Below are 24,170 nucleotides of genomic sequence, written 5' to 3'. Positions count from 1 at the left end.
TAAGACACACTAAATGTCACTCTGAATTATAGGCCTTTCTGTATTCATATCTTCTCTTTGGGGCCCACATTTACATTGCATTTAAAGGTTAATGCTTGATAAAATGTCCTACTTGTTGCCAAGACCACCCATAAGGGGGATGAAAATAATTTCTTACTAGAGCACAACAGCAAAACAGACTTTGCACAGCCATACCAGGACATAAACAAAAGTTGGGATACTGGAAAAGAAGGCAAGAAAAGGAGGTACATTTGACCCTAATAATGACCTGTTTGTAAACTTTATTCAACCCACTTCTAGGTTGATCTGAGCCAGGCTTTTGAGACAAATTAGGAGGCTAGCAGTAGTGTCACTATGTTGCAGAGATGCACAACGTTAGATGCACAGTAGCTGATACCAATATTCATACCAATATTTCAGTGCTTTAAGACCCAAACATTTTATCCTTAAAATACACAACCTTATGTTTAAGGCTACACAAATGAAAAAAGTCAAGTCCTTGAAAAACACTTTAACATTTAAAGACTGAGGATGAACAAAGAGCAAGGCTTATTATAACGCTGATGCTTATTTGTTGTTAAGGCCTACATGTATGATTTCAACAGATGATTTAGATTTTTAAAGCCCCTGTCAAGCATTTTTAAATGGCAATGAAACAGAGTAAAATCAATATTGATGCTTCGGAATGACCATAAAAAGAAAACAAGACCAACAGTGATAAGAGCAACTATTTCCGTATGGTAATTATAAAACTCGGAAACCACATCAGGTAGGGTTGGTGTCAGGCAAAGTGAGATGGAGGAATGACCTTTGTTTACAATTACAACAAATGTTGACATCTGTTTAAACAAAGCAGGATGATACTTGTCTGAAATGTTTTTTTGTTTTTTTTTTGTCAGAAATTTTAACTTTACTTAAGCACAGGACAAGATAAGCAAAGAGATAAGGTGCTTGAACACTGGGGGGCGCCAGAGCGACATAGATCCCAAGTTCATATAGGAGCTTTAAACATGATTTCTATTTTGGGTTACTGATTCAATGTAGCATCATGCGGCATGACTTTGATCTTTAGAGAAAATGCATATCATTTATATTCTCAATGAGCATTTTTGAACAAGCAAGTGAAAAATCTTGAAAATGATCATTCTAGTGTAATAACAATCTATACCCATTACTCTCGCATATCCTTATCAAGAGTGATACACCATTTTTTTTTGCAAATAGGTTAACACTACTTATGATTTTAGATATTGTGAGCTAGCATATCTCTTTCCTCTTTCATGGTTAATGTCATGCTGCAGTGAATGCTTTCAGTCCACTGTTATCTGGTTATAATCAGGGATAAAAGCAGGAACCTTTTCAAAACCTTCATTTGCTCAACAACAAGCAGGTGTGTCGGAGCACAAACATTTCTTATAAAGAGAGATTGTTGCATCATCTCTTTTTCAAGAAAGAAAGTCATATTAAAGCATCAAAAATGAACCCAGACCTTAGCTTTTCTTCCAAAGCTGCACTTTACATTAAATTATCTTGCAAACACCAAGACCGCTGTTATGTTGTCATTCGTGGATTAACCATTAACAACTGAGCAAATGTCTGATAGAAAAAAAATCTTGACAGAGCAGATGAATGAAGGTTGTTAAGGTTGATTTACTTCCTTTAACAATGCAAAGTTCAAACTGATTAGAATAAATGAATGATTCAAGGCTAAACATCACCAGGGGCTTTGCTACAAACTGAGCCTTTGCCACATGAATTATCAAAAAAATTGAACTTCAAGCTTCCAAGTATAGATTAAACTACACTTTTCTGAGTTTCAGGAAACCAGTTAATGTTATTTTCGTGTCTAAAATGCTTAGGAATATATCTGAGTACATTTTGACAAGGCTGTCCATAGGGGGGTTGAAGGGGAGAGCTTTCGGGGGTCCAGTCAAACAGAGGGGCCCATGGAGGTCAGCAAGATCATGGTCAATTGTAGAGTTAAGCTGTGATATTTTATTTTTAACCTGATTGATAACAACTCTTATCAAGTCACAAATAATGAATTGTATTTATTTAAGCATGTAGCCTTTTTACAGATACAAACTCCTTTTCTTTATACAGAATTACCTTTTAAAGTAATGTTAAGAATTCAGATGAGCACACTGAACTAAACCATATGGAAAGTCATGTCAGACATCAAGATGCCAAAAAATAAAGTTAGAAGAAACTGAGACAACTTTAGTGGAAAAACAATTAGACTATTGGGAAATTGAGTAAAAACTGCTAAAGTGGCAAAATGGGTTAAAAGTGACAATAATGGGGTTAAAAATGGCAAAGAATTGGCAAAATAGTTGGGAAAATTGTTTTAAAAGTGAGAAAACGTGTCCAAATGGGTAAACAGTAGTAAAATGTGTGTAAAGATGGAAAAACATGGCAGAATGGGTTTAACGTGATAAGACAAGTTATGAAAGTGGCAAAAAGGCAAAAATAGATTTAAAATGCAAAAAAAAGAATATCACAATAGGTTCAAGTGGTGAAAATGGGCAAAAAGTGTCAAAAAAAAGTTTCAAAAAATGACAATAGCATACAAAAATTGGTTTAAAGCCTTTTAAAAAGTGGCAAAAAAGCAGCAAAACTTGGTTAAATGCAGCCAAAAAGGGAAATGAAATAATTTTTAACATCAGTAACATAATTATAGCTTTACACACTTTTCAGCTCCAACATGCACTGACACTGTCAATAAATCACGAGGGAGGGCCCAGTCTCTGGGTTTTCAGGGCCCCAGCCAGTTCTGTGCCTTTTTATAACATTTCTGTCAGCTGTTTCCTGTTTCACTTGTCTACTGTGTAAATTTGCAATATCTGTTGAGATGAGCCAATGAGCTAACATTTAGCATAAAACAGAAGCATTAAGGAAATTAAACTAGCATAGATGGTGAAGAGTTCAAGGATCACCCAAAATAACCAAAAAAGGAAACAGAAGCGTGCTACCTCAAGGGTTGAAATGCCATTTCCTGACCACAGGGGGCAGTGTTCTCTATGCTTTGATCATCTCAGCATAATCTCTGGTGCAGAGCCATGACAAACAGATATTCAAACGACTGTGTGATGATTTTTAGACACACTGTTCAATTAATAACCTGGGTTTATATTTTGTCAGTTCATTACATTAACCTGGCTTTTATGTGGGAAAGGCTTAATAGGAGACAAGGTTGGTTACTTTGACACAGAACTTTTGCACAACAAAGGCAAGAAAGATTATAAATTTGTCAAATGAACACCAGAAATAATATTCAACTCTGCACAACTCAGGCTATAAAATGAAATTATAAATAACTAATCTGATCCTGATTTGTATGACAGCCTTTCTGTGCAAAGTTGCCTTACTGTGAACAAAAGAGCGAGAGACCCCTGTCAATATATTCACTTATAAGTCATATGCTGGCGTATGGAGCTGTGTAAACATTAGAATCAATTTCAGTGTTAAAGGTACGTGTTACAGTGTTAACATTTCACAAGAAAGTTCATTTCTTTGATTTTAACATCTACTTCCATCTCAAAGTCAGCAGAATCAACATAGTTCCTGTCCCTCCTGTCACACATTTCTTTACTTCTTATCCTGATCATCATGCAGGAGACTCTGAAAGACAGTGATTGAATTCTATGGACGCTTTTTCTCCTTTAGATATGCAACTTCAGCAATAAAAATAATACCAATAAATATTTGGGACCTGCATGTATTTGTCATAACATGCAGGAACACCAGGCTACAAAATGGGACTTGGCCTTTTACTGGGATGGGTTGCAATAGAAGTGGAAAAAATACATAATATTGTACTCAAGTTAAATTACAGTTACCCTGGTTAAAATTCACTTAAGTAAACGTACTGGTTCATAGATTTACTCAAGTCAAAAATGTACTCAAAAAAGTACAAATACTTCACAAAAAACTACTCAAGTAGGTTGAGTAAAAGTAATTAGTTACTTTCCGCCTGGTTACAACTGAGTGGGATGGGCTTTATTTGAAGTTTTATGTAATTTTCTAAATACATGTTTAGAAAAAAGAGGGCAGTTATTGGCATGTAAAGTGTTACTATTTCCCACCTTTATTACAAATTGGTTAATTACAAAATCCAGCTTATAAGAATATATTTCCCCACAGTGTGTTGGTTTGCTCATGCATGATGTACAGGACTGCTTCATGACATCATATTTTTAACTAAGCTTAATCAATTGGCGAAGAATTTCAAACTAACCTGAGGTATAACCTCCAACAGGGTTATAATTCTGGCACAAACATACTGGAAAACATACAAGACTAACTGTTAAATCTTAATTAGATTTAAATGTGCATTAATTGAATAGAAGCATTTCGTGGGCACCTTTGCAAACAAACTGGCTTATATAGCTTTGAATGGCTTTGAATCCCTAAAATGTCCACAAAAGACAAAAATAAAACAATTTTACTGTTATAACACGTGGCATCCTCACTTCCTAAAAGCTAACTGTTTCTTTAGGTAGTTTAGTTTAAGACATATTCTTAAAAATGGCATTCCTACTGATTCCTGTATGCTGAACAAACATACTAAAAAACATGACTTAAAGACCTCCTGGGTACCAACAGCAGAAGAATTTGAGCTGTATTCAGGTTTACTCTATAAAAATGCTCACGTTAGACGTACACAGAGACTTTTAACAAAGACCCTTAACAAAACAATGACTGTAGGATCCTGCTTTTATGGGGTTATTGTACAACCATCACATGAAATGCTCCTTGAGGAGTACTGTGATTATAACAGCAGGCATAAAGTATTACTGCAGCTTACGCAAATACCCTACCAGAGGGTGGGAGAGAGCTGATGCACTCAGCTGACCTTGAATAAAGTTGTAATAGCTGAATCGAATGTATCTTTCATGGCGGTATTCTACTGGCAGCTGATTGAAATTTAAGTAATACAGAGCTGCTTTAAGCTGAAGGTAACTTTGCAGATGTCTTGCATTTGACCAATTGCATAATCGCATAATTGATAATGCATCAGTTACAAGAAATTATAAAAACACAAATCAGTTATTCATTCAGGCAATATACAGTATACTTAATTCAAATAAGTGCCACGCTCTTGTTGCAATTTAACCAATTAAAGACTTGCATTTGCAGGGTTGGTCCTGAGTTCAATATCATTTTTGATTATTTGATAAATCCTCTACATTATAAGATGTTAGCTAAAAGTGAGGTTATAGTGATTTAATATCAGTCAGAAAAACACAAATTTTAAAGCTTATTCTTCAGTTATTTTGCCAGACTCTTGTTAAAACTAAAATATCTTACTGATAATGAGAAGAACTCAGAAAACCTGCCAATTTGTCACAGTGAAGTAGCTAGAATTGTAACACATTTGTATTTCCCTTACTGATAAGTGGACTTTACTGTATTTCATCCATTATTATTATGTTTTACTTTGTTGCTCTTTAATTTGTTTTCATAGGATTGTATATTGTTTTTTTGTGTATTTGATTTGATAGCACATGTGTTTTATTCATTTAATAAAACAAACAAAACAATTTATATTTGAAGTCAAATATTCACCTTCAAATTTGGATGAAAAGAAGTGGAAAGAAGAAGAATCATGTAATATCAGCCCTGTCTTCACAAAACATCAATCAAAAAAGCATACACATCAATAATAAAATGTAAAATAAAATAAATAATACACTTAGTAGATTGATTGATTTATTTTAAACAAACAAAGCAATTTATATTCAAAGTAAAATATTCAACTTTGAAGAAAAAAGGGCAGAAAGATTAACAATCTTTTAATTTCTGCTCTGTCTTGATAAAACATAAATCAACAAAGCATACACATACTGTACATAAAAATGAATAAAATAAAATAAAATAAACAAGCTGCAGGCCAAACAGCTGCTCAAATAATAAATAATGATTAAAGTGGTACTGCTCAGTGTTTCTGCCACTTACCATTGTTTTTAAATGCTAGAAATATCCCTAACTATCCAGGCACATTTGATGTAAGGGTCAGCTAATCATCATAGAGATTACAAATGCTTTATGGATTGTTACTTAGGCGAAAACATGTAAACTTATGTCAAACTACGTAGAAAGTGCTCACTTTTCCAATTCTATTCAGTCTGTTTATCACAGCTCTAGTATTTCCAACTGCGCCTTGAATGCGCCATGAGGGGGGAATTCTCAGACGTCTCATACGTAAACATCCTTGCGCACGTTACCTACCCACGATGCAGCGCGGTTGCATACAACATAGCCATCTTGTCAAGAGTGACTGAGGGAGGTAACTGTAGGCGCTGTTAGGAGACAAATTTGCTCGAAAGCTGTGAATTTGAGGAGTTTTTTCTTCCGTCGACTGTTAAGTAAGAGTCGCCACCGAATGACTTTGAGTTGGTGAAGTGAACGAGCTTAAAGGACTGCTTTTTGGAAGATGTCTCCCATACTTGTTCCGACGTAGGGGGAGTGTGCAGCAGCAGCCAGTTGGCTTGACTTGCTAGCTAGCTCGGTGAGTGGAGGGCTGTGGGCCCTCCTCAGCCTGAAGTAGCTCCCACAGCTGGGCAGCACTCTCTGTGACAACGACCGTTTGACAACCGGGATAGAAGCTGGTCAGTCCAGACTGAGCTGAAGTTGAGAGTACAGGCTGCTGTTTCGGGGTCTAAAGCCGTATTGCTGGACAAGACGAAGTGTGGCGTTGCGTTATGAGCTCATGAAACGCAACAGGAGACCGAGAGAGGAAGAGGGATGGCGTAGATTCATCTTGATTACAGTTAGCTAGGTAAATAGTGCTGTTTAATATGATCTGAGCTGTTAGGGGCTGTTTTTACGGAGGATACTTATAGCCATACGGGACTTGGACTACGGCTGTCAATATGTCGAAAATGCCGGCCAAGAAAAAGAGCTGTTTCCAGATCACCAGTGTGACTCAGGCCCAGGTGGCTGCTATAGGTGCCACGGACGACACGGAGAGTCTGGAAGACCCGGACGAGTCCCGGACTGAGGATGTGTCCTCGGAAATATACGACGTGTCTCGTGCTGAGTACGAGCCCGCGTGCGATAGAAGTTCATCAGAAGAAGCCCTGAATAATGTCGGAGAGCCAGAGGCGACCAGTGTTATGGCCCCATCACACATACCTCAACCTGGCCAGCTGCCCGCGCTGTCCAGTACCCCCATCGGAGAGTTTCGAAAAGTGGGAGTGTCTGGCTCAGCTCAAGCCGGTCAGCAGCCCCAGGGAATCGGCGTTACAAGTGGGCTACCCCTCTCCACTCAGCCTGGGGCAGTGCAGCAACAGTCTGCTCCATCCGGTGTGTCAGTAAACACGTCCCTACCTGCTGCAGTGACCAGCAGTGCAGCTCCTCCTGCCGCCTCCACGGTGAGTTGTTCTTCACGATTCAGGGTCATCAAACTCGATCATGGTACTGGAGAACCCTTCAGAAGAGGCAGGTGGACATGCACAGAGTTTTATGAGAAGGACTCTGATAGTTCTGCTGTCAGTAGGACTGTAGATAGCATCAGGCATGCCAATGCAGCACCAGACCCTGCGGCAGACAGAGACAGTGGGCTCGGGCTCACAGGAGGATCTGTGGTTGCCCCGGCAACACTTTCAGGTCAGGGCTTGGGTTCGATGGCGGATTCTTCTCTCCCATCATCCCGCATGCAGTCTGTGGATACACTATCGCAGCAGCAGCAGCTCCAACACCAGAACTACAACCCCCGACAGCAGGGTGTGAGTGGGTCGACCTTGCAGAGTGCTTTCTCCAGCACCAAGCCCACAGCGCTTCCCCCTCAGCCCGCAGTGGGTGGTCTCCAGCCTCCTGCCCCTCAGAATGTGCTGCCTGTTGGTCAAAATGGCCTGTCTCAGTCCAGTGTCAATCTACAGAAGTCTCCTATCATGCCACCCTTAGCCCAGCCCATCCCTTACCCTCCTCAGCAGCAGCAGCTTCCCCTTGGACACCCCATGAGCAACCAGACATCTGGTCTGCTACAGAACCAGACCGAGTACTATCAGCAGCAGTCAGTTCTTGGTGCTGCTCAGTCCCTCCCAGTGTCCAGCATGTCTGCAGCACCTGTTACGGTCTTGCCTCGACCCTCTGGTGGGACGCCTGTGCCAAGTCAGGTTGGAGAAGTTGCAGGAGGTGGATCTGTATCTTCTGGACAGCCAGGTCCAGGCCTTTTGCAGCAGACTGGTGGAATGGGAGCTGTGGGAGGCTCCATGCTGGTTGGTGGATCCACGTATACACCCGCTGGACAGCCTCAACCCCTCGGCCTCCACCCCACATCCTCCGGTGTACAAAATGTGCCTGCCATCGCAGCCAGCTCCAGTGTGCCCACCACTGTGCCCGCTGCCTTGCCCAGTGCCTCCAGTGCAGCCATGCCAAATGTGACAACCTCCAGTTTGCCTCCAGGTCAGATCCCCCTCAGCAAGACTCCAGTAGGTCTAGGGGCCCAGGGGCTCCAAGGAGCCGGGTTTGGACTTGCAGAGGGTGGCGGAGGGAAATCAGAGGGTCTCGTCAACGCACAGTCTCCTGTCATCTCTGGAAAGGAAGCAGTGAAGCCCTTCATGCCTGAGAGCCTGCAGCTCGCCACGCCAACCGTCAACAGCCTGTTTGGAATCCACATACCTGTCGACGGGGAGGTGGACAGGTAACAATCTATAGATCTTGATTCTAATGGTTCAGAAAACTGTCATCACCATTCCACTTCAGTATTATTCATAATACACACAAAGACCAGGTCTAGTAGGCCTATTTCAAGGGTTATAGCTCGGGCTTAACAATTTGGGAAGATTATCTAATTGAGTCTGATATTCAGATTTAAAATGTGGTTATTCTTTATTTCCTCATCTAATGTATTTTCAGCAAACACAAGCAATAACTCATTATATATTATAACTAACACAATATAAGATAGATCAGACAGAGATTGTTCTTTCCTGTAGGCCAGGCCTATATATTAGGATGGAATATAGTAGGATTTTTGCAAACTACTCTAGAAAGAATTGACATTTGTCTGATTACATTATGTGTAAAGCGTAACATCACTGCTGCAAAAAAATGGTATTTTGACAGGTCAAAGAAATATTGCACCTTGTGCAATTTGAAATTGCGCTAGTCCATATATTGTGATTCCAGCGACATTTTAATGAATTACCCAGCTTTAGTTACAGCAGGTATATTTGTTCATTTTCTGTGATCACTGCGAGGTTAAAAGTTGCAGCCAGAGCAGTGCGTGGTTTACGTGCTGGTTGTTAGATGAACAAACAAGCTTTATTTTCAGGGATGTGGCAAGGAGGGGGCTTTGTAGAAGGAAGAGTTATGTGGCACACAGGAAGGAAATTTAATGTTTGTTGTTTCTCATTAGAGCTTAAAGAAGCCATTAGAGTGGAGAACACCCTTGGCTCTCCACTGCACAGGCAGCAACTTGTTAAACACACACAACGTCTCTGACACTGTCATTCTCTGTGTGTGACGGTTTGTGTTTGAGTTGTGTGTGCATTGACCTTTTCTTAGCTCTCAACCTCCACAACAGTATCTGAGGTGCTGGCCTTGGCTGCAAACATCAAAAGATGTGTAGCACAGAGTTAGCTTCTTTCTGTTAGCTTCAGGCCTGTCCTGGCCAAAGTGCTGCCTGTTTGACCTTTAAATAAGTTGGGTCCTGCTCCAGAGATGAATTTGTAATACAAGTTAGGAGGGTTTGACATTTGTGTTGCCGCATTATGATATGATTTCCATGTAGAACACCATCAGACTCCCCTACGCAATGTTTTCATATTGGATCATTCTTAAAGATACTTCAGTTAGTATATTAAACTGGTATTTTATTTTGTTTGTGAACATCCAAACATGACCACGTTTGGAAAAAAAAATGTTAGCATTCCTTCATAAGTTGTTATGTCATGGCATGTGTTTCCTCTGAAAGTAATCTTTTTTTCAGTGCCCGAGTTTTTGCGATTTGTTTCACCTTTAGTAGACGGCATGCTTGAGCGGAAATGATGCAGTGCCAGAAGTGTATCTGTGGTTTCCATTTACAGTCTTAAAGAACAGATAGGGTATGCATACCTCAGAAACCTGGCACTATCATTTTTAAGATTATTTTTTATTTACATGGATCAGAACCAAGATTGTATTTGTATGTTTTACTTGAGGTAAACCACTCAGTTTCTCATCGTAACTTTTTTTTTCCTTCCTGTGTTATTAAATGTGCTGAAGTGGCTTCACATACACCTACTGTGATGTGTCAGTGCTTTGAAGACAGAGGGCTGAGGCCTGTATGCATGACCTGTAAAGCAGCATAAGACCAGGCATTTCTCAAAGTCCAACTACCCTCTGTGAAATCATTAGTACATTGCCCAGATCCCTCCCATCAACCTTTCAAACACACGTTAATGTGCCGCCAGACTAGTCAAAATTTTGTTCAGAGTGCTTTGCAAGGGTACAGATGTTCGATATAGTGACATAGACTGTTTAAGAAGATTTAGACTAGTACACATTAACATGGTTTCAATAAAAATTGGTTTGATGATCCAAAACATTTAAGTGTGATAAATATACAAAATAATCAGCAATCAGAAAGGGGGCAAATACTTTTTCACAGCACTGTAATTGTGAGAAACTAATGCTCCAAGGTTCAGAGCTGAAGTTTGCACAATGCTGTAGAGGATGTAAACATGCAGTGTATGTATGTATTGAGGTAGTTTCACTGTTTGCCCTTGTCTTTAGCCTGCATTTGTTTACATTTTAGTAAAATTACACCATTTTAAATGCTGTGCTGATAGCAGTGTTTCATGGATGTAGGGATAAATCAAAGGATTTCTTTGATGGCGATGAAAACTTAAACATGTGATTAGCAGCTGAAGTTCTGCGGGTGAATTTTCAGATTTCTAACTTTGGTTTTTACTCTTGTGATCACAGGATTTTGTCTTATATTCTCATAGTTTCTTTTCTTTTGTGGTAGTCATTTTATGCTGAGTTTGTTAACTACCTGAATTGCCTGCGTGAGCTGTGTCACATTCACTGCTGCAGCTCCCTCTGATGATCATGCTGATAAACAGGTCAAATCAATAGGGCAAATACATAACTAAAACCCTGTTGTCTTTACAGCAGTGGCAAACATCTGTCCTTTCACCCAATGCAGTATCTTTGCTTCACGTCTTTAGCAATGCACAACCCCCTCGCATTTGCCTGTGCTTCCCTCACATGGGAGAGATTATAAAGGAGTTATTTATTCCCTTTTTAAAGGGCCAAAATTGTTGGGTAGGCAGTGATTACAAAATTAACCCCACAAGTACTTTGTTTAATATAGGTGTCTGAAATCCACATGATTGTAGTTAATTTGTGATAATTTAGTTGAAATAAACATTTACACTGAATTTTATTATGTTTTGTGACAGTGCAGTCTGCTCTAGGTAGGGTGTTTTAGGAGTACCTATGTTTTACTTGTGAGAGGGCCCAGCTCACAGGCTGATAAGAGTAGGGGTCTCTTACGATAGCCTAGCCCTATCAGACATTGAGCAGTAGTCTTTCCACTGTGCCCCCATTCTGCCGATAAGAGGCCTGACAGTGGGGTGTGTCGACCAACTGTGCTCTGTGTCACGTATTGGCACTTTTCTTTTGCAGTACAACTAGATATTCAGCAAAGTGCCTTCAGATGTTGTCGCTCTCACACCTCCGTGTGTAGTAGGGCTGCTGGATTATGGTAAAAATCATTCTCACAGTTGTTTTGATTGATATTGCGATCATGATCGTTCAAGATGGTTATTTTATTCCTGTGGCTTAAAAACAAAATAGTCTTAACACTTAAAAAAAGGTAATGAATGAACCCCCACTGAAACATTTACTCAGTGACAACACCTGTGGACAGAATATACACCACGTGCATTTCCTCTAAGACTGCATGGTGGCACTTGTGTCTGATCAGACTTGAAGCACTTTGTGGCACTGCTGATGCTGTTTCTTCCTGTCTAGATCTGTCTCTTTGTAGTAAATTGAGTGCAACATGGCATGTGGCAAAGTAATCATTAATCATGATTCATAGGAGGCCAAAATTGTGATTGAAATTTAAACTGAACTAATTGCCCAGGACTAAGCTTGCGTACAGCTCCTTTAAGAGCTGAACACTGCAAATCAACAGAGCCCTAGCTGATGTTTACATCAGTTTATTACCACCAGTGCAGCATCAGTGCTTCTGTACCTGCTGCTGCCCCACACTTTGAGTGATAGACGAGCCTCGACAGTTGTTCATGTACAGATGAAGTGTTGAATGACATTCCTGTGCAGCAGTGACTCTGGTATGCTCAGAAGAGGTGGAGGAAGCTGTAGCAGAGTGCAACTTGTTGTACCTCACTTCAGCAGGCATTTTAGCTATGCTCAAGTCGATACACCCCCTACCACCCTCCCTTTCCACCTTCCTCCCCTGGCTCTACTTTGTCTCTTGCTTAATTTCTACATTTCCACAACACTGTTTATTTTGTTTTTTATAACCTCACACACCACAGAACAAAAACACTTCCATCTTCTCCTAAACAGCCTTCTTCAGGAGCTAATACCTATAATCTGCATTACACAGAAAGATATTTTATGTACAAACACCCACACAGTGTTTTTGACACAGCTTGCACAACCTGAAAACCTCTCATGGCCATTTGGAAAGCTCTAATGTTTGTCCCTGTCCTCCTCCACCCTGTAGTTTTCCCTTAAAGTAATTAAAGCAGAACAGTGGAGATCTACACTGCGAGGTTGAAGATGTTGTTCTCATACCCAGAATATGATTCGCTCAGCTTAATGTTTCCCAGATGGCTTCAACGACTGAAGGCGTTAAATAACATCACTTAATTGTAGTAATGTCTTTGTAACACTCCCAGAGTCGATACTTGTGAAGCATTTGCATAAATGTATGGCGTCTGTAGTGATTGTGTGTAATCAAACTCCCACTGAGAAGGTATGGTTTATTGTCCTCAATCTGGGAGCTTATGTAAAATCAGACTCCTCAGGAGGTAAAAGAGGGGAGGGGTGTCCTGGCCAGTGTTACTGCCACTGTGAATCGAGCGCCTGTGTCTGTGTGGGTGGATGAGGGGTGTGTCTTTAAAAGGGGATGGGTTGCACAAGTATCCATGTGGGGGGTGGGGGCTGCTCCGCTCCCCGAGGAATTGAGCCATTGCTTTTGGACAAATCCACAACACACGTCGCCAGCGTATTCATTTCTAGGCACAGTGGAAGTGGTGGGTGCATGTGCGAGATAGTGACACAGAGGTGACATGTTCCACAGGGTCTCTCCCTCCCCTTTGTGACCTCTGCTTTACTGCTGTATCCTGTTTTGAGCCAGAGTCCCTCACACAGCTCTCCACCTTCTATTCATTTAATATTCCTTAGCTTTCTACCAGCTTCCGCACTGGGGCTCTCTGGTCATATCATATGACATTTGCTGGGCATATTTTTATCCAGCTGCAAAGAGCTAAGCAGCAGCACCTCAAGTATCTGTAAAAGAGCAATCCTGTTATCCATAATAGCACACTTAGTAGCCGGTCTGCATGCATGCATAATACTAATGTAACCCTGCAATGAATTACATTTTTATGAAGCTAGTACTGCTGAGCCTGAATGATGTAAATAACTTATTGCACAAACTCTGAGCTACGACACAAATTTAAACTAATATCGCAGCAAAGTCATGCCCTGAAATGCTGATAAATGTTGGAGTGAATGCCAGAAAATACAAGCTGTATAAAATAGTAACAAGGTTGACCTGCTTTGTCTCTCATGAAGAGGTGCTCTACTCATTTTTTAACCCTTTCTATCCTGTAACTGTTGAACTATTAGTGTACTTTAAGGATGGAACCATACACTCAGCTCATCCTATGATAGTTATTATATTACAATGCCCATAATATTGTTTAACGTTGAAATATTTTTAAAATTTGGGGTTTGGAGTGGTTTATTTAAACACTGACAATAGAAATAGAATAGAAATCAATGTTTTTTCCTGATAAAAGTTAGACTTATAATATCCTGAAAAGACCTTGTGTGAACTTGCTTAAAATAAACTCATTCTTTTAATAATATTATAAAATTGTTTGCTCATTCTAACTGTTTCAGACCTGTGTTAGTTTAAAAAAGAGTTTTGCAACACATTTTGTTGTTTGACTTCCTGATGAAAGCATGATGCCAAAACACGTTGAAGTGTGTTTTTAGGTCAACACATGACATGCTGTGAAAATGAAGTCATTTTAATGCTTGTAGAGAGTGCCTTTGAGTTTTTTTCTATTTTATACAACAACATATTGTTGTCTAATTGATTAAAGTTGTCCAAAACTGGATTTATTTCTGTTTTGGGAGTTATCATCATGTTTCCAACAGGCTGTTGAGATAGAATAAAATAACCAGTTTAACTGATCTTTAATATTCCAAAATAAAAGCACCCTCAGATTACATTAAAGTTTACAGTAGCTGTTATAGTTACCTCTCAAGGGGTATAAAAGATTTTTTTTTCTATCAGGATTTTGCACAAAATCTACATACAAAAAGTAAAAGTTCTATTGATGGTGTTTATCTGAGAGTGCGTGTAAAATTATTTGACATTATCAACCTGTCCTTGCACAGACCCCTGCTACATATTCTGTAGACAATGCTGACAGTATAACAGCACTTGAGCTGGACACAATACACATGATGACAAAAATCTGAATCAACCCAAGCAATTTTTAAAAAGGTCTCAGTATCTACTAGGGATGTGTATCTAAACCTGGTATTAGCATGTTACCGATGCCATCAACATACATATTTGACCAAAATACAGCACCGATATCTTGCCACCCTGTTTCAACCTCCTGCCACTTCAAATGAAAGGCAAGAAATATGTTATGGAATAGGGGTTGACAACTACTCTTTGTTCAGGGTTGATGCAAATACCAATTATTGGTAGTTTGGGAGACCTTTAACCAACATTTGGAACCGATATGCATTTATGTATTTTCATGTAGCAAAAGTAAAGTTGAATGATGATCAATGATGGGAAATAAACAATAAGCTCCAGCTGTATGTTTATGAGAAATTGCACAGAGCAACACAGTAGCTGGAAAACAGAAAGTGATGCTATACGCTCAGTGTGTCAGCGGCGGCCAAGCTTGAGGGTGAACCCCATTTCTACCCTTTAGCCCAACCCTTTGGTTTTGCGTGTTCATGTCAGGGGAAGTGGTGTCCCAGTTCTCCTTTGAATTGAGGGTAGAGCTAAGGGCCAAGGGCTACATAGCCCTTAAAATGAAGATTTTTCAGAACCACACTTTGAAACCAAGGGGTATGAGGAATTTCCCTTCATGCACTGCTGTAGCGTAACTAAAGGCGAATTGCAAAATGGCACAACAGACTACGAAGGAGGCGCATAAATGAAAAAATATTTTCGGCATAATGATTATAGAAAACACAACATTTGTGTTTTCTCATATATTCAATCTTTAGTATCTGAGGATTGGAGTTTATTGAATTTTCGGTATCTACACGTGTAAATGAGGGTTATTAATTGTATCAATAAATGGAGAAGATCAACGCAGTATGAACGAGATGGTCGAAGCTTTATTGTCACCTCTGGTGACGCAGCTGTTTACCGGCAATTTGTGATGATGAAAAGCAGTCAAGTGGTGTGTTGTTTCTGAAGAGAAGGTTTTCACCCCAACCCTTACCACTCGGTTTTAAGGGGCAAGGGGAAGGGCTGATGGGAAGGGTTAAGGGTTAGAAATGGGACTGGCCCTAAGTGTTGATTGGCTTATAATCATATGGCACCTAACTAATCAGACTGTGTTGTATGCAGGAAATTTTGTGAGACTGAGGAAAGTTAAAGTGAAACTAGAGTGGAAGACAGACCTTGCTGTGCAGCCAAATTAAAGCACTTTTTGATTCATTAACTTTATCGGTTATCGCTCAAATCAAATGCTGATAGCAAATGCCAAATATCGGACTCCACCATCAGCTATTTTCATTGGTCAACCCCTATCATGGAATATGTGTGGTTTATGCACACTCGTTTTATTTTAGAAGAGAGTGAACATTATGATTGTTTGCTATCTGGAGCAATGGCTCTGCTCATGTTTTCCTATCAAGGACACAGACACATGGAGTGACACATTTACTTTGTGTCTGATGCAACGCCAGTGTATGAATTTTGTCTAAGCCTCTTTCATGACGCATTTCCTTTTCATATCTCTCATGCTCTACTGGCTTCTTCTAAAGATTTCTCTCTGAATCATTTATAATAGAGGGACAGCTTTTATTCTCCCGCCGACTTTTAATGCCCCAACGATGTATTACTATGTTGTAATGGGTTGATTAAATTATAAATATCTTTATCGTTTGCATATTTAAAAAAATAAATTATATAAACATTAATCAAATTAGTATATACAGCCGTTTTAGTTAACATATTCAACACAGAGTTTGCTCAACAAGAAGTAAGACAAAGATTGTATGCAGTCTATCCTAGTTTTTTAACAACACTTACTCAATTATATACGTAGTATCAGTACCAGAGAAAATCAAAGGATCAGTGTATTTGACCTATCAAACCTTTTTACTGATCTAAAATATTATTTTTGCACTTTCTTAAACAGAATTATGAGTGAAGTTCTTTGCTTTTTTATGCATATCAAATATACAGCAGTAATTATATATGTTATAGGCTAACGCTGGTCAAAAATACTGGCTAAGCAGACAGCTTCATGTATTAGCTTTTAAAAAGCTCCAGCCATCTACAGTATGAACATAATAACCTTTGCAGAGGTAGACTGTCAGAGCACCTTATAAAGTTGCCTTAAGTGCATTATGCACTTTTTATCCTTTTGTTGCTGTGTGAGTTCTCGAACCTCTGACTGTGTACTTTCTGCACCTCTGTGTACACTCATCAAGTGGTTCCTCCTGTGTGACCCCTGCCTCCTCTCAGCCTCTGAGCTATTTTCAAACAGAAAGATGTATTGTTCAGGTTGGACTGACTGTACTAGTCAGTATGTCTGTAGGCTTTACCTCAGTCATCACCTCCACCCCAGGTAGGGAGGCCCTCCATTGTTCTGACAGGCAGGAAAACGTCACCAGCTCAGTGCAGAGTTTACGATAGTTGTTTAACTGGGGATGTTCTGCACAGAGCTGCAGATAAGCTTAGCTGAGAATATTCTTGTTATCTTGTTTTTGGGAAGTGGTACTCAAGTGACTTGAAGCATTACTAAGACTCACTTTTCTGGCTTTTCAGCAGGAGGGCAGAAAATGATTGCATCAAATATTGTTTGACTTTTTTCTGCATTTATTTGCTTTTAATTAGATACAGTTTTTCAGTCAAATAATTCAACTTTCATTTAAGCATCTCTAGACAGGGAAATCAATTACATTTTAATTAAAGATGCCATGTAAACATTTGCTCACACATATTTGGATCAACTAACTCTTGTAACTGAAGTCCAGAACCTTAAATTAAAACCGTAATGTTTAAACCGGTGAGGCAAAGGAGTCATGAAGGGCTGATAAGGGTTGGAATGAAATGCAAAATATGCAGATGTCTGTCTCCAGAGTAACAAAGATGTGCCAAGCAGCTCTCCACTGATTTAACTTTTCTCTCCAACCACAGGGTTGAACTCGTAGTAGGCATTAAGAGAGGAACAAAAATGCAACAGAATAATCTATTTATCTTTTTATTCCAAGCATTATTTTTTCTAGTCAAAACCAAACTAGGTTACTCGCACTTTTACTCGTCTTCCTCTCTTCAGTTGATGAACAGGAGGTTTAAGCTAATAGTGGATAATGAGGCTGCAAACCACTAGCCTTAGGCAGCATGTAGGGGCCATGTAAAGAGGTGTGTTTAACTTCTTTCAAATATAATATCAAAACATTATTTTATTCTTTTTTTCTTTGCTGTCGAGCTTTAATTGAGACTGACTCAAGTGAGATCACATGAGGCAAACTATCAAATAAGCAGCTTTAATAAGCAGCGTCTGTTCCTCTGTTTCAAAACCAGAAAATCTGTTATCTTCTAAGCTTATTAACACTGCTGTCAAGTCTCCAGTGGGTTGTAATGTGATGTTTTTGTAAGTCAAGTAATTTTTTATCAAATCACTGGTGCACAACAATTGTCATACGATGTCTCTGAATAAAATTGACAGCCAATGGGTATTTAGCACATCAGCATTCTGAATGTGGCACCTTTTACTGTCAGCTTGAAATAAAGTCCATCAACACATCTGATGTTTTTGCTACTGCTGCTGGACAGTCATCCTCTTCCCCTTCTCAAAGCAGCTGTGACTTTTAGTAAAAAAAATCACACCAATTTTTGTTCTGATTCCCCCTTAAGACCAATCTGATTGGGCCTTTGTTGAGGTCTGAAGATTATGGGGGTAGATTTTTCCTGTAATGCAAGACGTGTTAAGAGGGAATTTCTGTCTCCAACCTGCCAATGAGAAGCTTCAACTACGGATAATAAATATGTTCAGTATGAACAGTCAGAAGTCTTGTTGAGGACAGTTGAGCAAGCTTTCTTTCGAAGATATTTTTAGGCATTTGTAGCCTTTATTTATAGAGGATGACAGTGGATAGAGTTTGAAACAGAGATATGAGAGTGGTGGAAAGACATGCAGGAAAGGGACAGGAGTCTGGCTTCATTTCTGACGGCCGCTCTCAGACCGTTCATCTGAGATACAAAATATCTTAGAAAGGAAATGCCATAATTTGCAGGTACAACACATTTCCAGGGTGTTTTAAATTCAACTTAGTTCATAAACAGAGTCTAGCATTAACATTCATGAAACAACCACATTGCAAACATTACAGACACGGAAACGTTTCATAAATAAAGCAGAATAAAAGTCTGAGGTCTAATCTGGGATGAAATTATGCATCAATCTATTAGAAGTAGTTACACAAATGTTGGCTTACTTTAGCTCCTTTAGCTTTCAGGAAAGATAATGGAGCTAAGTAATTAACTTACTACATGAGCCAATGTTGCTAAGTTAGCTTTAGCAACATTAGCTTTAGAAAACATAGCTAAGTCATTGTAGCAATGTAGATAACATACCTACATAGCTTATATAGCTGCTTTGTGAACTTAGCTATTGCTATGCAATCTTCATAGCTTCGTTATCTATGGCCAAGTTCTAAGAACATGAGCCAAAGTAAATGTAGCCAAAGCTTACTTAGCTATGCAGATAACGTAGATAAATGGCTTACGTAGCTTCTGCGTGAGCTTAGCTTTAGCTCCTTTACCTACATAGCTCCATTATGTATCTAGCTTATGGAGCTATGTAAGCTACGCTGGCTGCGTTGGAATGTTTTCATGGAGGTGAGCTTCTTTCCTGTAAGCAGATGGTTTACTCGGTTTTGTTCAACATTTTGTAATCAGATTTTACTGGCATGAGTGGCATTATTACATGAAACATAGCAAGCTAATCAGGAAGCAAGCTAACTGAATGAGGAAGCACAACAGATACAGCCATGGCAGGGATAGTAAATGTGAAGCATCAAGTCAAATGGACAAAAGAAATGGAGGACCATCTCGTTGATTTGAAACAACACAATTGCAGGTAGTTAACAGCAAACCACTTTTAACTCATTCAGATGATTTTGAGTTTTGAGAGTGGAGACTCTGGTTGTTGGTAAATTAAACTGTGTGTGGTGATGATGCATTGGTCAGCTCATTGCATATCACGTACTATAAGAGCAACACGGTTTAATCTACCATTACACTTTGCCATGTGTTGAGTCTCTCAAATGATAACTCACAAATAATAATCTAATGTTGAAATCTGTGTTTAAACTGGCAGGATGAAAGCAAGTTAGCTCATTAGCAAGTTGACATAATGCCACAGAATGATGTGTTGAAGGTTTTGTTGGTAATATGACTTTTAGGTGAAGCTAAATAAAATTTCCCCATTCCTCAGTAAAACAACTTTAACGTGCAAAATGATTGAGTTCCCTTCAACAAACTGGTTACTTTAGTTTAATTCTGTAATTTGCTGAGCTACTTAACCAGTTTCTCTTCTGTATTAAGTGGGTAGTTTTCTGATTTTGGGAAGTTGGCTGCATGACTGGTGCTCACTGTTCCTCCTTCTTGATGTATTGATACTACAAACAGGGCTTGCTTGTATCCTAAATTCAGTCTTGCACAAAATAAAGCAGCTTCTGTTTTTGCCTTAAGAGTTCATGGAAGTACCCAAGAAGAAGGAACCTTTCTGGAGTTTTCAGCCCAGGATTGAATAGTTTAATAGTTACCAACTGTAGGTTCCTGTTGTCCCAAGAGGACATAGTTGGTGAGCGTCCTGGCACTAACCTGTGCTGGTGGGACTCTAATCTCCTCAGTTGGCCTTTCTGTAATCATACAGAGGCTCTGGCTCCTCTGTGCTTCGTCTCTCCACTGAAAGAAACTCCCATAGGGCAGCTGAAATCTAAATAGTTCTGACCTACTTCGCAGATGATGGATGGTGCAGAGAATCTGAAGCCTCACGAGCACCAACACCGAGAGCTTTCAACACATTCTTTCTACCTCTCTTTGTACCCCCTAGTCTCCAAATAACCCTACCTGTCCATCTACTGCCACTTCTGAAGTTTTACATCAGGGCCCCAACACATTCAAGGCACAATCAGGCTTTGTAAAGAAGTCTGGAAATAACTAAGCAAAAGTTTAAACTTTGATGTGATACAAGTAGAAATCTGATGCTTTATCAATACAATGGCAACAAAAATAGAAATCCAGAGTCTCAAATATTGGGTGTTTTTTTTAGCTGTCAAAAACAACAGGGGAACTCTTGCACACTAAATAAATTGCAGGCAATATCACCAACTTTTCTTTCATGAAGTGTTACCAGTGCTTTTGTTCAAATGTAGACACTGTGCAGGAGTTTGCCTGCAGTATTTGATGCACCTACCTTATGATACTCATTCTGCTTTAGCACATTTCAGTACTATCCCTGATTGTAACATTTTAAAGCACATGGTGCTGAATTTTTGACAATAAGAGAAGTTGCATTCCCAAACCTGCTGACGAGTTTTGAGTGCTCTAATGTCTCCATAACACTTAAATATAAGAAGTAAAATCTTCTCTGACACTATCCACTTCTGTCTACTTTTCTTTTTTACCTCTTCTTGAACTTTCCTCCCACTTCCTTCTTGTCACTTAAGGCCACTGAGCGTTTGCTCATTCTCAGTGAGTTAGCAGGTTTATTAAGAGGTTCAGTGGCGTGAAACTAAACCTTTGACGCGGCTTCTGGCTTGCAGCGCAGGCACGCTGAAGGAAAAACCATGTGTCATGCTCCAGCTAGATGTGTGACATCAGCCAGTAAGAATGCTCTGAAAGGTTATATCGGTTTGCTGCCAGGTCAGATTTTTCACTTTGGGGCTGCGTGGGGTAAACCTGAATGTGAGCAACTGTTGTTTCTGTTTCACGTTAGCCTAAGAGCTCTGAGAGAGGGGTTCAGAAAGAGAAAAGGGTATTTTTTTTCCTCCTTGTGCATCTTCTCTTGATATTCTTGGTTAAAGGGGGAGACGGCACTTTACCACTGCTGAACACATCAACAAGCTGGTTTACAAAGACAGGCTTTCATGCATGGATATTGACATGTTAGAGCTACAAAGAGAGCCTTTGAGAGGCGAGCGTGTGCTACTTGAATACAGCGAATGATGACTCCTCCAATTCTTACCTCATTCAAGAAGAGGTCGCTGGACTCCGAGTCATCTGACCTCCAGATCTTGCTCATACACAGCTCTTAGCTTTTGCCATTGTGGAAGAAAAAAACCAGAGATGTTTTCTGTGGAGGTGTGCTTGCCATGCGTGTGCACATGTGGTGGTTTTCTCTTGCGCCATACCCCACTTAAAGTAAAATGAGGCAAAGACATAGGGGGAGGTTTGAGAGAGAGTGTTTAGCCGTGAGGTAATGTGACAAAGCATGTTTGTGCCAGAGATTTCTAGGAAAAGAGCCTTGGCTGCTATAATATTCGCACACATGCTGTAAATCAACTCCTTATTCCCCTGTGTGGTGGGTGTGCATTCTCATGTCTGTGTGCATATACATTTGTGTGAGACTTAAGCAGTTAGTTTTGCAAAGCACGAGCCTGGAGTAGATTAAATGAGTGTGCGTATGTAGGGGTCAGTGTGGGGATTTCCTTTCCTCTTCCACGAATATACATCCCTTGGCACAGAACACAGTGTACTTCTGGTAATCACCAGGAAGCCAGGAGGTAATTTTAAAAGGTGATTTTAACAGCAAGACAGTATTTGATTAAAAAAAAAGTCATCTTAAACTCTCTGAATGAATTATTAATAGATCCATAACTGAACTATATTTCACTCTCTGAGCAGAAATAAGAAGTGAGGTTGCCTTTTTCATCTTATGTATTTGGCTTCAAGGGAAAACAAACTGAGCATGAGGGATGGTTGACGTTCTGTAGGTGAATGGCCTGAGGGAGGCCCTTACACTTTACGAGGTTGTCCCCACCTTTGAACATAAATTCCTGCACTGAGGTCAAGACTCGCTCTCTTTCTCTCTCCTGTCTCTTTCTGCTACACTCAGCCTCTATGTCCCATATGCTTCATGGACATCTTCACATTTTCTCTCCTGCCAGGTTTACTGCACAAAACAAGCAATGGGATTTTGTGAGGGGAAATTAAATTGCGTAAGAAAACATTTCTAGGAATCAAACTCTGGTCTTCTTTAACTGTTTCATCTCCTCTATCTTGTGGCTGTCTTTTCTGACTTCTTTTTCCTTAATGTGGTTACCACAGGAATCCCTCCAAGGCTTTCTACCAGGCCTTCCAGTCTGGCAGCAGATTAAGGGACTCAAAGGCCCACAGTGATAGGTACAGTACAATACTGGATTGGACCGGACAGGCCTGCAGACTCTAACAACATGTGTGCCGTGTTGAATAGCTGCGAGCTTTGCTTTCTCCACGTGCATGGATTGAGTTTGGAAACAAAGCTTAGCAGCAGCAAGCACAGGATTGGCCCATAGATTTCTCAACAACATCCCCGTCTTTCTCTTGAATTCCTCACAGCTTTTGCATCCGGTGCTTCCTTAACACACAGGTGCATCTAAAAAATGGGATGGCATGTGAAAGCTCATTATTTCCTGTGATTTCATTTATAAAGTTATATTCTACATTCATCTCATAAAAAGGGAAATAGTTCAAGATTTTTTTTTGTTTCAATCTGAACGATTACAGCTCAAAATTCCACTTGCTCAGAATATTAGAATAATCTGGAAAAGCCTGATATGTAAAGGTTTCCTGAGCCTTTATTCTCTCATTCTAGTTCAGTACAGACGACCACAATCACAGTGAAGACTGCTGACATGACAAATGTCCAGAAGACAATCACTGAAACCCTCAGCAAGGGGTAAGCCACAGAAGGTCATTGTTAAAAGGCTGAGCTCATCTCTGTTGCACCTTTTCATATCTTACTTCCCTTCAGGGAACTTTCCGTGAATATGATGGATACAGCACTCTAAGAACAGCCTGGCCTTTCAGCAATGATCTTCTTTGGCGTACCCTCCTTGTGGAGGATATCAGTGATTGTCTTCTAGACATTTATCAAGAAAGCAGTCTTCCCTATAATTGTGGTTGTGTGTACTGAACCATAGTGAGAGAATGAAGGTGCAGGGAACTTTTCAGTCTTGAAGTGTTTCACTTTGTATTTGGTGAATATTAACTTTTTAGATCAAATCACAGGGAAAAAACAAGCTTTTACATGATATTCTAACTTTATGAGATGTACCTGCACTCTCTTTGTATGACAGCCTTAACTGTATGTGTCTCATGAAGACTCTGGTTTGTTGTGTTCCTTCTAGAAGTGTTTGCATCTTCAGTATTGTTTCATTTAAAGGCTTAATGCCAGCTATCTTTAGGTGTACAGACAAAGCACTCAAACTAAATTGAGTGGCAACTTTTGGTTTTTATAAATAGATAGGAAACAATCTTCACTAATAGATATCTGTGGTTAAACAACGTCCAAAAAGATTTCACTTTAAAACCCAAAAGTTTGCACTGATATAAAGATATACTAAGTAAAATAAACTACTAAAGGCCATTACATTATTGAACATTTGCATTGTAACACAGTAAAACTGAAACGAAATACAACCTGTGAGTTGCATTTATGCAGAATTGATTCTGCTGAAGTAACAACGATAGGTAAAAACATCTGATATTTAGGGAG

The 24,170-nt window shown here is 39.6% G+C and overlaps 1 protein-coding gene across 2 annotated transcripts in view; it reads left to right on the top strand.

Moving 5' to 3' along the window:
• The first annotated feature begins 6,265 nt into the window (after nt 1-6,265).
• LOC121520433 (TSC22 domain family protein 2-like) overlaps nt 6,266-24,170 on the top strand; it is a 37,285-nt gene continuing 19,380 nt past the window's right edge. The window contains exons 1-2 of one of the 2 annotated variants that reach the window (XM_041803877.1): nt 6,266-8,647; nt 22,742-22,816. In XM_041803877.1, coding sequence (XP_041659811.1) covers nt 6,876-8,647; nt 22,742-22,816 — 1,847 coding nt within the window. In that variant the 5' untranslated portion in view covers nt 6,266-6,875. The remainder of the gene's footprint in view (nt 8,648-22,741; nt 22,817-24,170) is intronic. The other variant, XM_041803878.1, reaches the window with a different exon arrangement.

This window comes from Cheilinus undulatus, linkage group 13, assembly GCF_018320785.1.
Source record: "Cheilinus undulatus linkage group 13, ASM1832078v1, whole genome shotgun sequence".
In the NCBI taxonomy this organism is placed as follows: domain Eukaryota; kingdom Metazoa; phylum Chordata; class Actinopteri; order Labriformes; family Labridae; genus Cheilinus; species Cheilinus undulatus.
This window is presented reverse-complemented; position numbering and strand designations above follow the sequence as displayed.